This window comes from Gracilinanus agilis, chromosome 3 (genome assembly GCF_016433145.1).
Source record: "Gracilinanus agilis isolate LMUSP501 chromosome 3, AgileGrace, whole genome shotgun sequence".
Classification (NCBI taxonomy): Eukaryota; Metazoa; Chordata; class Mammalia; order Didelphimorphia; family Didelphidae; genus Gracilinanus; species Gracilinanus agilis.
The window spans coordinates 25,414,164-25,428,495 of NC_058132.1; the positions used below are offsets into that span (position 1 = coordinate 25,414,164).

General features: G+C 46.2%; 1 protein-coding gene across 1 annotated transcript; it reads left to right on the forward strand.

The window, feature by feature from the left end:
* Positions 1-2,240: 2,240 nt before the first annotated feature.
* On the forward strand, positions 2,241-3,999 carry C5AR2 (complement C5a receptor 2). The gene has a single exon (XM_044671110.1). The coding sequence runs from the start codon at positions 2,265-2,267 to the stop codon at positions 3,288-3,290; it is 1,026 nt and encodes a 341-aa protein (XP_044527045.1). The 5' UTR covers positions 2,241-2,264; the 3' UTR covers positions 3,291-3,999.
* The last annotated feature ends 10,333 nt before the right edge of the window (positions 4,000-14,332 follow it).

A 14,332-nucleotide genomic window follows, 5' to 3' on the forward strand; every position in this document is an offset into this window, starting at 1 on the left:
CCTCCCTGGCATTGGTCGCCGCGGCCCTTCCAGGAGGTGGAGAGTGGATGAGTGTGTGTGTGTGTGTGTGTAGACACAGCCCGGGGAGGGTGGAGGAGAGAAGAAGGGCTCAGCGGCCTTGGAATTCCAAGAACTTTGGTGACGATTTCATTGACTCTAGCAAATGGTAAGGTCTGGGGTGACAGTGGGGTTACGGCATGGGGGTCGACCAAGGGAAATGGGCTGTTGAAATCCTCCCCCCACCCCCACTTCCTCATTTCCCCATCTCTGACGCTCTTCCTTCCGCCCTAATTTTTCCTGTTGTGCCGCTGAAGGACGGATCTCCTTCGGGTTTGGGGCCCCTCAGCCCAGGGACTGCCCCAGCGCCCGCCCTCCTCCGTGGAGAACTCCCTGCTCAGCTCCGCGGCAAGTTCTCAGCTCTTCCTGGGGGGGGTCTGCCTTGTCCGAAAGACTCCCCGACGACACTTCCTCCGGGGCCTCCTGTTGGACCCTCTCTTTTAATCCTGCCTCCCCACCCGGCCCTTCAGTCGTCTGAAGCAGCCTTCGGGGAGCGTCAAACCCGATAAATGGACCCGAGTCCTTCCGCAGGGGCTCTTAGAACGGGAATGTCAGAGCTGGGAGGGAGCTTAGAACAGGGGATGTCAGAGCTGGGAGGGGCCTTTAGAACAGCGGATATCAGAGCCTGGAGGGCCTTAGAAGAAGAAACACCGAATTATAACATGAGATATTGGCCTAGATGGTCTGTGAAGTTACTTCTAGTTTTTGTTCTATGAGTCTATAATTTCCACCCTAGTCTCACTCATCTAGGAGTGCCCCAGACTGTCTTTCCTAAAGTGTGGTGCCCGGAACTAAACACAGTCCTCCAAGCGGATCCTGACTCTCCCAGGGGGAACTAATAGCTCCCTCTCTTTGTATACTCTATTGCTATTTTTTAGAATTCAATTTTATTTCCAAATTCTCGTTTTCTCCCTCCATTTCCACCTCATTCCCCATTGAGAAAGCAAGAAAAACAAAACCCATTAGTGGCATGTATGATCATGTAAGACAAACTCCCATATTGGTCATGTCCCCACACTACATCTATGAGTCTAGTAAATTCCCAATGCAGCCCCCTGACTTATCTATCTATCTATCCATCTATCTATCTATCCATCTATTTATCTATCTATTTATCTATCTATCTATCTATCTATCTATCTGTCTGTCTGTCTGTCTGTCTGTCTGTCTGTCTATCCATCCATCCATTTATCCATCTATCTATCTACCCATCCATCCATCCATCTATCTATCTATCTATCTATCTATCTATCTATCTATCTATCTATCTGTCTGTCTGTCTATCCATCCATCCATTTATCCATCTATCTATCTACCCATCCATCCATCCATTTTTACCTGTTGGTTGGTTGGTCTATCTATCTATCTATCTATCTATCTATCTATCTATCTATCTGTCTGTCTGTCTGTCTGTCTATCCATCCATCCATTTATCCATCTATCTATCTACCCATCCATCCATCCATCCATCCATCCATTTTTACCTGTTGGTTGGTCTATCTATCTATCTATCTATCTATCTATCTATCTATCTATCTATCTATCTATCTATCTACCTGTCTATCTATCTGTCTGTCTATGTATCTATTTATGTCTTGCTAGCTAGCTTACCTTGAGCCTGTCACCTCTCCATCAGGAGTCATCACCACTATCCACCTTGGGAACCCCAAAGCAGGCATTTCTATTCAGGGACAGACTCGGGATCCCAGTGTTCTGTCTCCAAACCCTTTGCTCCTTAGCTGTTACTTCCTTGGTTTCATTTTGTCTCTTTGGCTCAATGAGATCTTTGGGGATTCTGGTTCTGGGCCTAAATGACCTTGGAGTAGTCCCCTTTCTCTTCACTAGACTCTGGTTTTTCCCGCCATCCCTCCATCCTTACCCTTGATAGTGTCTGAGAGAGCCAGTCTACGGCTCTCATTTCTTTCACTCTCTCTACACACTCTTCCTCCCAGCATCCCAGATTCGTCTGTTTTCCATATCTTCACTCAAGGCCGGATGGTCCTTAATAGAGATGGTCAGAGGGAATTCATCCATCGCAGGGGTAACTAGATTAGGAGACCCCCTAAGGCGCCTCTAAATCTAGGATTCTAGGATTCTAATACATTCCCAAAGCGGCCCCCTGCCTCATTTTCTAGATTCTAAAGTAGCCCCACCGGGGTCTTCCTCTCCCTCCTCAGGGCCCCCTGGGTGCCGTGTACGGGACCGAAATGGAGAACTCCTCGATAAGCTATGATTACGAGGACTATAGCCCGGGTCCTGACCTGCCTGTAGACTGTGGGCCTGGCGGCTCCTGTGGCTCCGTGAACCCTCTCCAGGTATCTCCTCTGTTGCTTTATGCTGTAGTTTTCCTAGTGGGAGTGCCAGGAAATGCCATCGTGGCCTGGGTGACTGGGGCCATAGCGCATCGGTCAGCTCCCTCCATCTGGTTCTTGAACCTGGCCGTAGCTGACCTGCTCTGCTGCCTGTCCCTGCCCCTGATGGCCGTGCCAGTCATCCTCAAAGGCGCCTGGCCCTTTGGCTTGGCCGCCTGCCGCCTTCTGCCCTCGGCCATCCTGTTCAACATGTATGCCAGTGTCCTGCTCTTGGCCGGCGCCAGCATCTGCCGGTGCCTGGCCGTGTTTTGGCCAGGGAGGGCCTGGGACCGCCTGTGGCCGGTGTGGGCAGGCTGCGGGGTCGCCTGGGCCCTGGCGCTGCTGCTCACTGTCCCCTCCGTGCTGACCCGACGACTTCACCAGGAATTCTTCCCGAAGCGATACGAGTGTGTCGTGGACTACGGCCCGTCCCACAAGGTGGAGTGGGCCGTGGCTGGCATCCGCTTCGTGGGCGGCTTTCTCGTGCCCCTGGGGATCGTGGCCGGCTGCCACGTAGCCCTGCTGGCTCACCTGAGGGGGCGGCCGGAGCCCCGGGCCCTGCACCTGTTGACCCTGGCCGTGGTCGGCTTCTTCCTGTGTTGGGGACCTTACCACGTGGTGGGGCTGACGATAGCCGCCGCGGCCCCTCATTCGGAGCTCCTGGCCAGCGTCCTGCAGGCCGAGGCTCTCGTTATAGGCTTGGCCTTGGCCAATAGCTGTCTCAACCCCATGCTGTTCCTGCTCTTAGGCCGGACTCAGCTCAGGAAGTCCCTCTGGGCTGCCTGCCGCCTGGCTCTGGGAGAGGATGCCGAAGGGGAGGGAGCGGACGGGCCCAGCAGCAAAAAGTCCACCAGCGAAGGACAGGTCTCCGACACCGTCTAGATGGAGGAGGAGCAGGGTTCGAGGCTTGGCTCTACGGCCAGGGACCGTGGCCAAGTTCCCACAGCCTCTCGGGTTGGCCGTCTCTCAATGGAGGGTCTGGACAGAGTCACCAAGCGGCCCCCGAGGCCCGGCCCAGGACCGAGAGGAGGGACCCGGGCGTACAAAAATGCAAATATTCTTCTAGGTTAGCCCTTTCTGTTGTAGCAGAGAAGTCGTCATTCGACCCGACTTTATCCCTTTCGGTTCTCTTCGACGAGTACAAAGGACAACAATGGCGGAAGGGGACGGCTGAACCACTCGTGTGGATCGCAGGAAGGCGACGGGGATCGACTGCACTATAAGAAAGGGAGGAACGTGGCGGGAGAGTCTTTTATGACTGACACCGAGCGAAGCGAGCAGAGCCAGAAGAACAAATCGCCGAATGCCCAGAAGGGCGGTGGGAGAGGGCGACAGAGCTCTGACCAAAGCGGGGTCCGAGGGTGCCTTCGAAGGGCTGCTAAAGAAACGACTCTCACCGGGCTCGCCTGTGATTGGCATCGGGCTCGCCTGTGATTGGCATCCGGCTCGGAATATTGGCCCCTTTTGCCCCTTCCGCCTCTCAGTGATGTAATATTTTACTCCTTGAGTAGAAGTTGGCTGCAAATGGTTATTAAACCAGTCTAGGTGGTTGTCCTGATATTCCATATTAACTTTTCAATAAAACATCTCATTTTAAAGCATTAAATCAAGGGTCTTGGCCTCTCCAACCCCTTCTAGATCCAGATCCGAAAGTCCTCGGATTCTTACGAGGCCCTCGACTCTCCGCCTCATCCCTAGGAAGCCTGGGGGCTGGGATGGCATCTTCTGGGCCAAGTAGAGCCTTGGAGAACTGCCGAAGCTCCAATGACATGATCCAGCCATTGGGCACTTATGAAGCACCAACTGAATACTCGATAAGTAAGCACAGTTGACATGAAAACAAATCAAATTTCAAGTTCTTTCCCCAAAGAGCTCACTTTTCAGTTAATATCCCTCACCCCTCCGTGGAGAGTGCTTGGTCTTCCCAAAATTGCTGCTAACACAAGTTTGTTGATTGACAAATTGACATTCAGACGTTTGTCTGACTGACAAATGGCATTCACCCATAATGTCTCATGATCCCTACAACATGATGAGTTCCCCAAGAGCCAGGCCTGCATTCTATTCTCCCCTTTACAGGAAAGCCCAGTGTGTTTTGCAGAGTAGGTGTCAAAAATTATTTGTGGGGGCTAGTGGGTAGTACACCAGGCCTGCAGATAAGGAGGTCCTGGGTTCAAATCTGCTCTTAGATGCTTTCTAGCTGTATGACCCTGGGCAAGTCACTTAACCCCAATTGCCTAGTCCTTGATGTTCTTCTGTCTTAGAATTGATACTAAGAAGAAAGGTAAGGGTTAAAAAATATATAATGAACGCGTCTTATCTCTCCTAACAAGACGGTCACGCTGAGGACAGAGACTTCGTTTTCTGTCATCTTCGTCTCTCTTCCACGGCTACTCCCACCCCACACACTAAGCACACGGGACTCTTTTCCCCGGGCAAATTGGCTGACTTGCTTTGGACCGTATGCCTCGTGCCATCATCCCCCCGTCTCCACGTCCCGTGCCTGGAATGCTCTTTCTCTCTCTGCCTCAGATTCCTGGAATTTTCCCCTGAATTGAAAGCCCAGCTCCAGCTCGCCTGACAAAAAAATGTCTTTATATGAATGTTCTCTATTTCATATAAATTCTAGAGAGGGTGCTGATTTGCATGGGGAGGAGTTTTCTCTTTGGAGGACCATCTATCCCTGAAGTTGCCAGTCGGTGCCTGTTCCTAGGGAAGCGGAGAATGGGAATGTGCTAAGAATTTTACAAATATTCTCTCATTTGGTTGGTCCTTACCACCCTCCTGGGAGATAGCAGTTATTGTCATCCCCATTACATAGTTGGGGAAACTGAGGCAGACAGAGGTGAAGTGATTTTCCCAGGGTTGCATAGCTAGAAGATTGTCCAATTTGAACCCAGGCCTCCCTGATCCCAGGCTCAGTGTACCACGTTTATGGGTTGTTTCATAGATAGAATCTATGTTTCTTCAGACCAAAGACCTTTTTAAAAAATCTTTGCATCTCCAGTGCCTAGCACGTGAGTTGTTTTTCAGTTGTGTTCAACTTTTTATGATTCTATTTAGGATTTTCTTAACAAAGATACTGGAGAGGTTTGCCATTTCTTTCTCCAGCTCATTTTACAGATGAGGAAACTGAGGCAAACAGGGTTAAGTGACTTGTTCAGAGTCATGCGGTGAGGGAGTGTCTGTGGGGACTAAATTGTTCATTAGTTTCAGGCATATCCAACTCTTTGTGACCCTGTTTGGGACTTTCTTGGCACAGATCCTAGAATGGTTTGCCATTTCCTTCTCCAGTCCATTCTACAGATGAAGAAACTGAGGCAAAGTGGGTGAAGTGACTTGCCCAGGGATATACAGTTAGCAAGTGTCTGAGGCTGATTTGAACTCATGAGGATGAGTCTCCCTGATTCCAAGGCCAGGACTCTCTGCACTATGGCACCACCCGGGTGACCCAACACATAGTAGGTGCTTAATAAATGCTTGTGGATCGATTCCCAATGCATGAGAGATTTCTAATCACCTCTACCAGATTATGAGCTTCCTTAGGACAGGCCTGTGCCTAATCCATAGTGAGTTTTGGCCTAATCTTGTGAGGAATCAGGCCATCACGGCCCTTCCAAACCTCTGCCTCCCCCTGGACTCAGACTCTGCCCTGGGATCGTGGTCTCCGAGAGGTGAGTTTTCATCATATCTAGCCACCACTTCCTAGTCATTCGCAAACCATGGGGCTATTCACAGATCTCCCGCCTCATCTATGTCATCAGGAAGGCCTAGGCAACTGGGGTTAAGTCACTCTCCCAGAGTCACACAGCTGAGAAATTCTTGAGGTCAGATTTGAACCCAGGACCTCTGGCTCTCCATCCACTGAGCCACCTACCTGGCCCTGTGTCACCTTTACAGGAACTCTTTCCTCATACCTTAGTAGGTAAGCCTCTGAGGACAAGAACAAATACTTACCAGTATTTGTATCCCAAATATTTAGCAAAGTACTCGACTAGTAATAAGGGCTGAATGTTCTTTTCTTTCATTCATTTATTAAGTCAGATAATTATCCAAGGAAAGAATAGGAACTAGAACCCCGTCTTCTCTGCCCCCCTTCCCAGGGCCCAGGAAATGCTAATAACTGTTGCCTCAATGAAATCATCTTCCCATCCGACGCTAGCGTTCTCTTAAAGGCTGGAGGTAAACACTGTCTTCCGTCTCTCAGGTTCCTGACTGCTCCAGAACTTCGGTAACCAGGGCTGTGCCCCACGCTCCCCTGTAGAGCACGGGGGTGTCATTGTGGGGCTGGGAGGAAGGCAGAAGAGGCATCTCTAGGCTCTTCCCCCCTCATCCTTCTCCAAGGGAGATTTAATTCCTTCCAGGACACAAAGCCAGAGGTTGGGGCCAGAGGCTTGGCCATTCTCTCCTCAGAGGGAAGCAAGGGCCAGGCTTGACTTATTTTCTCTGTCTGCTCCCTTAAACCTGATGGGTCATGGGGACATGGCTTCCAGGTTCAAGATAACCTCCTGATGGCTGTTCATTCATTGGAAGGGGCGAAAGAGGACCCCAAGCTCTCGAGCCAAGGCCTGACTCTTTTCCACCAAACACTAGTTCCATAACGAACACACATAAGCAATAACAATGAAGCCCATTTAGCCAAGCCCAAAGCGAGCAGAAATCAGACGTCTACGTAGGAGAATACATGCCAAACCATGCAGGGGAGGGAGTTCTCCCACTGAGAACCAGGTAACTCAGTTAGAGAAGGGCCGCTGGATCTCGCCCTAGGAAAAGGTCCTCAAAGTCTCTACTGTGCCAAGCTGGGGATGAAGACATAAGAAGGATCGTTGGTTCCTCTCATGTCGACTTCTTCCCCGAGTCTTTTCGTCCAGCATCCCGAAGTGGGGTTGGCCTCTTCCACCTTCTCTCTGGAAGCCAGGAGCTCCTGAAAAAAAAGAGCAACTTCCCTCTCTCCCTCTCTTATTGGCCAAATCCACTCTTCTCCTCCCTTCCTGCAGGGGTGGGACACTGACCTGAGAGAGAGCCCCATGCCAATGGGCTTTTGGGCCTTGGGATAGGGTTGACACTGCCATTATGCCCAAGACAAGAGGCTCTGTACTGTGACAAAAGAGAGGTGATCTCTAAGCTGGGAATTCCCAAGTTCATTTATTCATTTATTTGATTGTTTAACTGAAGAAAATTAATTAATTAATTAATTTGGAATATTTTTCCATGGTTACATGATTCATTTTTCCCTCTCCTCCTCCCACCCCTCTTCTGTAACCAATGAGAAATTCCACTGGGTTTTACATGTATTCTTTTTTTTTTTTTTTTTTTAAACCTTTAACTTCTGTGTATTGACTCCTAGGCAGAAGAGTGGTAAGGGTGGGCAATGGGGGTCAAGTGACTTGCCCAGGGTCACACAGCTGGGAAGTGTCTGAGGCCGGATTTGAACCTAGGACCTCCCGTCTCTAGGCCTGACTCTCAATCCACTGAGCTACCCAGCTGCCCCTTTTATTGATCAAGACCTATTTCCATATTATTGATAATTGTATTAGGGTGATCATTTAGAGTCTACATCCCCAGTCATATCCCCATCAAACCACGTGATCAAGCAGTTGTTTTTCTTCTATGTTTCCGCTCCCACAGTTCTTCCTCTGGGTGTGGATAGCGGTTCTTTCTCATAAGTTCCTCAGAATTGTAATCCCCAAGTTTATGACCAGCCTCTGATACATCTTGGTTGTGTGAGCTCAGTCAAGGCACTTATTTCTCTGCCCCCCAAGCACAGAGAGGACATAGGTTAAGAGAGAGTTCTTAAGCTGAGAACCGAGACCGTAAGTTCAGAGGGAGTTCTCTGTACCAGTTAAAACCAGAGATTTGGACCCCAAAAAGTTCAATATGCTAGACTGGCTACTAGGGGTATGATGTGGCTGACTCTCCCCTGGCTTATCGCTATAGCCTCCTACTTGGGCTCTTTCCTACCATCAAACTGTCCCCCACTCAGCTGCCCACAAAGACCCAGCACTTGGCTCAGTGACTGATACATAGTAAATGCTTAATAAATGCTGGTTGATTGATTATAAGAAGTTAAAATGATCTGAGATCAAGAAGAAAACATTTTTGGCCCTCAAGGATCATAAACATAAATAAGGGAAGGACAGAATGTCAAATGTCAGAATGGACAAAAATGGGCTCTAGGCTGACATGGAGAAGAGGACCCCATAGGCGTTCTTCCTCCTAGATAGACAGACATTTAATCAGTCAAAAAGCAATGATTAGGGGCAGCTGGGTAGCTCAGTGAATTGAGAGCCAGGCCTAGAGACGGGAGGTCCTAGGTTCAAATCCGGCCTCAGACACTTCCCAGCTGTGTGACCCTGGGCAAGTCACTTGACCCCCATTGCCCACCCTTACCAATCTTCCACCTATAAGTCAATATACAGAAGTTAAGGGTTTAAAAAAAAAAAAAAAAAAAAAAAGCAATGATTAAAGGCTTTCTAAGTGCCATGCAAGATGGCAGCTAGGTGGAGCAGTAGATAGAGTGCCTGGCTTGGAGTCAAGATTTCAAATGTGACCTCAGACACTTCCTAGCTGTGTGGCTCCAGACAAGTCACTTCACCTTGTTTGCCTCAGTTTCCTCATCTGTAAAATGAGCTGAAGAAGGAAATGGCAAACTATTCCAGTATCTCTGCCAAGAAAACCCAAATGGCATGACAGAGAGTCAGACAAGATGGAACGACCAAGTATTCCAGACACTGTCCTAAGCACTAGTAATACAAATACAACAAAAAGACCATCCTGCCCTCAAGGAGCTCACATTCTAAAGAGGACAAGACACAAAGGGAGGAGTACTCGAGCTGTATGTGTGTTGGGGAGGTTGCGGGGGAGCCAGAAGGGAGTCTGGGAGAAGGCTTCTTTTGAAAGACACAGAACTGGCCTGGCCTCACCTTTCTCCCTCCTCCCTTTTCATGGCTCTTCCTTCCCTTAGCACCTGGCTGCTCTCTCCCTCACCCCACAGTCAGGCACTGGGATGTTGGAGAGTCAGTCATTATGTCAGTCAATAAACACTGATTATCAGGCATAGAGGTAAGCCTAAGGGATCAGAGAATGGCCAAGGACAGTCACTGCCCCCAAAGAGCTTACAGAGTAATGGAGGAGACAAGATGCAAACACCTGTATACAAATAAGCTACAATCAGAATAAATTGGAGATCACTAATCAAAGGGTGCTGTTAGCATGAAAGCCAATCAAGGAAGGCCTCCTATAGAAGATAGCCAGGAGGTGGAATTGAGGAGGGAGAACATCCCAGGCATGGAAAGGGCAACTCTGTTATTATGTCATAAGGACCCTTCCAAGGTATCAATCAATCGGCATTTATTAAGTACCACTTTATATTGTGAATTCCTAGAGGGCAGAGACTGTCTTTTGCCTCTTCGCACAGTGGCTGACATACAATAGGTGCCTGATAAGTGTTGATGGATTGAATAAAAACTCCTCCTCTCAGAAGCTGATAGTCAACTAGAGCCAGTATTTATAGACTGCTCTAAAGTTTGCAAAACACAATGAACATGATCTTATTTGATCCTCAAGACAATCCAGGGAGGTAGAGACGGTGATTATCTCCATTTTATAAATAAGGAAACTGAGGATGAGAATATTCAATGACTTTTTCAGGGTCACAGCCTCCACTTGAACTTGGGTCTTGAAGACTCAATACTGCACAGAAACCTGGACTATAAATTCTATGAACCAAGGTAAGCTGAATGTGGTCAAATGGGAGATGATAAGATTAAACATTGATATCTTGGGAGTTGGTGAATTTAAATGGATGGGAAGGAGTGAATTTAATTGAGGTGATCATTACAGATACTACTGTGAACAAGAAACTTTCAGAAGAAATGGAGAAGTCCTCCCAGTCAATAAAAGGATGAGAAAAGCATTTCTGGGCTATAATCTCAAAAATGATAGAATTATATCTGTTTGCACCCAAGCCAAACCATTCAACATCATAGTCATACAAGTCTATGCTCCAACCACTGATACCAAAGAAGCTAGAGTTGTTCAGTTCTATGAAGATCTAAAACATCGTCTAGAAATAACACCAAAAAAAGACATCACAGTTATTATGAGGGATTGCAATGCTAAAGTAGGAAATCAAAAGATAATTGGAATAACAGGCAAGTGTGGCTTTGGAGTAAAAAAATGAAGCAGGACAAAGACTAATAGAGTCTTCTTCGGATAACTTGATGGTCATAGTAAACATTCTTTTCCAACAACCCAAAAGGTGACGCTACACATAGATATCACCAGATGGTCAATATCAAACAAAATCAGATTGATTATATAGGTAGAGAAGCTCTATATCAGCACTGGCAAAGGTTTTCAAGTTTGGTGCCCAAACTGTGATCTCAAGCTGTGAGCCCCTGCATTATGCCAGATAGCTGAGGTTAGGAAGTTCTGGCTTTGGGTGGCAGGGCATGCAAAAAAATGGAGAAGACGGGGAACTGAGAAGCTCCCCCAGTGCCAGCTTGGCAGATGTGCCAATACTTTGCCAAATGCTGCTCTATATTGTCAATTAAAATAGGATCCAGAGATGACTGTGACTCAGATCATGAACTTCTTATTGCAAAATTCAGACTTAAATTGAAGAAAGTAGGAACACCATCAGCTTAGAGCAATGGTCCTAAATAACCATCTTTATGAATATGAAGTGGAGGAGATAAATAGATTAAATAGAATGCCTAAAGAGCTATAGACAGAGGTTTGAAAATATTGTTCTAAAAGTGGCAACAAAAAATATTCCAAAGCAAAATATCAAGAAAACAAAATGGTGGTCTGATGAAGCTTTACAAATAGCTGAGGAAAGAAGGAAGGGGAAAGGGAAAGGGAAAGATATATCCAACTGAATGAAGAATTCCAGAGAATAGCTAGGAGACATATTAACATTTTCTGAAATGAGCAATGCAAAAAAAAAAAAAAAAATAGAAAGAAAGAAAGAAAGAAAAGAAAAGAAAAAAGAAGAGAATAACAGAATGGAAAAGACAAGAAATCTCTTCAAGAAAATTAGAACTTTGCATTTCATGCAAAAATGGTAGATACTTAACAAAAATAGAAGGAATTAAAAGGGGGTGGCAAGAACATAGAGAAGAACTGTACAAGGAAGATCTACATTTCACTGATAACCACAATGGTGTAGTTACCAAACTTTAAGGAAATGGCTTTCCAGATGAGCTATTTAAAATCCTAAAAGATTAAAAAAAAAAGGGGGGGGGGCAGCAGGGTAGCTCAGTGGATTGAGAGCCAGGCCTAGAGACAGGAGGTCTTAGGTTCAAATCTGGCCTCAGACACTTCCCAGCTGTGTGACCCTGGGCAAGTCACTTAACCCCTCTTAACCACTCTTCTGCCTTGGAGCCAATACACAGTATTGACTCTAAGATGGAAGAAAGGTAAGGGTTTAAAAAAAAACAGCAAACAACCCTAAAAGATGATTCTCAAGTGCCGCACTTAGTATTTCAGCAAATTTAGAAAACTCAATGGTGGCCACAGGATGGAAAAGTTCCTTAGACGTCTTCATCCGAAAGAAGGTTAATGTCAAAGAATGTTCAAATGACTGAACAATTGAGCTCATTTCAGCCCCAGCAAAGTTGTGCTTAAGATTGTTCAAGCTGGGCTTCAGCATCTCAGAACCAAGAATCACCAGAAGTGCAAGCTGGCTTTGAAGAGGCAGACGAACTAGAGACCAAATTGCTAACATTTCCAGTAGCCACTGTAAGAGTTGGACTTTAAGGAGAGCTCAGCGGGGTAGAGTGGACACTTTCTCATCGAGGCGCTGGAGAGACTTCTCAGAGTCCCTCGGATGTCAAGGAGCTCAAATCGGTCAGTATTTAAAGAAATTAATTGACTAATCCTTTAAGCTGAAGCTTAACTACTCTGGCCACATAATTTTTTTTTTCTTTTTTTGAAAAATTTTCCATGGTTCCACGATTCATGTTCTTACTCTCCTCTTCACCCCCCACCCCCTCCCATAGCTGATGCGCATTTCCACTGGTTTTAACATGTGTCATCCATCAAGATCTATTTCCATATTATTGATAGTTGCATTGGTGTGGTCATTTCGAGTCTACATCCCCCATCATGTCTGCATCAACCCATGTGTTCAAGCAGTTGTTTTTCTTCTGTGTTTCCTCTCCTGCAGTCCTTCCTCTGAATGTGGGTAGCGTCTTTTCCATAAATCCCTCAGAATTGTCCTGTGTCATTGCATTGCTGCTGGTACAGAGGTCCATTGCATTCGATTTTACCACAGTGTACTCTGGCCACATAATGAGGAGCGGGAGTGACTGGAAAAGCTCCTGGTGAGAAAGATTCAAGGCAAAAGGAGAAGGAGATGCCAAGTGGAGAGGGCCATGGAAGCAATGAACACGGGTCTGAATTGAGGGTCTGGTGAGCTGAGGTCCTCCTCGTCACAAAATCCGAACAACAATTCCCAGACTCCCCCGGCCTGCTGCTCCGGGGGAGGGAGCATGCGGTGGCTCCTCCTCTGGCCCCGCCCTTACGCAATGCGCGGCACCGCCCCCTCTGACGCTCGGGGCGGGGCCTGATGGCGCGCGCAGACGCAGCGAAGCACTCAGAGAACGGACCGGAAGTGGGGGTGTGTAGGCCTCTTGGAGAGGTGAGGGCTAGTGGGGTACTGATCTGGGCACTGGGCGGGCGAGGTTGGGGAGGTCCATCTAGGGCCCTGTCTCCTCTTTGAGGGTCTCCACTGCCCATTTGGAGTGGGGCTACGCCGTTGGGGAGGGAGTGGCTGAGGTGCGTCTTCCGCCCCAATCTCCAGAAGTGGAAACCGGCCCGGGCGGCGGGAAGGGACTGTCTCGGTGCCTCAGTTTCCCTTTCCAGACCAGGACGCTTCCGCTCCTCTAAAATGAAAACTTAGGACACAGCTGAGAGGGTCCCCAGAATTCTTTCCAGAAAGAGAAACTGAGGTTCAGAACCAAGAGAGTGGCAACCCAAAAACTGGGTGAAGGATTGGAATCCACATCCCGGGTCCGAGGCAGCGCCCTTTCCATAGGACCACCCAGCCTGTCGTTTTAAATGCCTCTTTTTGTGTCCTTGGCACACAGCAGTCGCCTAATCAATAGCAACAATAATGTCAGTGTTACATAATGTAAACAATATAGATCGATATAGTAATTTAAATAATATCCATATCACATAATTGCAATGTTACATACTAATGTAAATAACATAAAAATTTGCACAATGAAACTTAAATATTATACAATCATGTAAATACTGTCTATATTATACAATAATACTAATATTACATAATGGTAAATGTCACTATCACATTAAGTTGTCCAATGTAAATGCCATTACATAATGTCAATATTATATAATGTAAGTAGTGATATCAATGTCACATGTCAACATATCATGTAACAGTATCATAATATCAATATACCATAATGTAAATAATAGTGACATAATATCTATGTTATACAATGTAAATTATACATAATATAATTAGCACTTATAATACCGATATATCCAATAATATTAGTATTATATAATAATGTAAATACTATCAAAATTACACAATATAATATCAATATCATACAATAATAATGTAATGTGATATAATTCCAATATTGCAATAATATAAACAATAGTGATATTACACAGTAAAAACAATATATATAATGTAAGTGATATCAATATTGCACATAATGATGTCAACATTATGCAATAATGTAAATGATATATAGTATATAAATATAATAACGTATATGTTATAATAATGTAAATAATAGTCATATCATATAGTTCCAATATGAAAGAATGTTAATAATATCAAAATTACACTCTCAATATTATACAATAATAATGTAGTGTGACAATTTCAATATTATAACGTAAATAATGTCATTACACAATAATATCAATATCATATA

Bases quoted from the DNA above. Each gene is read 5' to 3' on its own strand.
- C5AR2 (XM_044671110.1), top strand. From the start codon at position 2,265: ATGGAGAACTCCTCGATAAGCTATGATTACGAGGACTATAGCCCGGGT.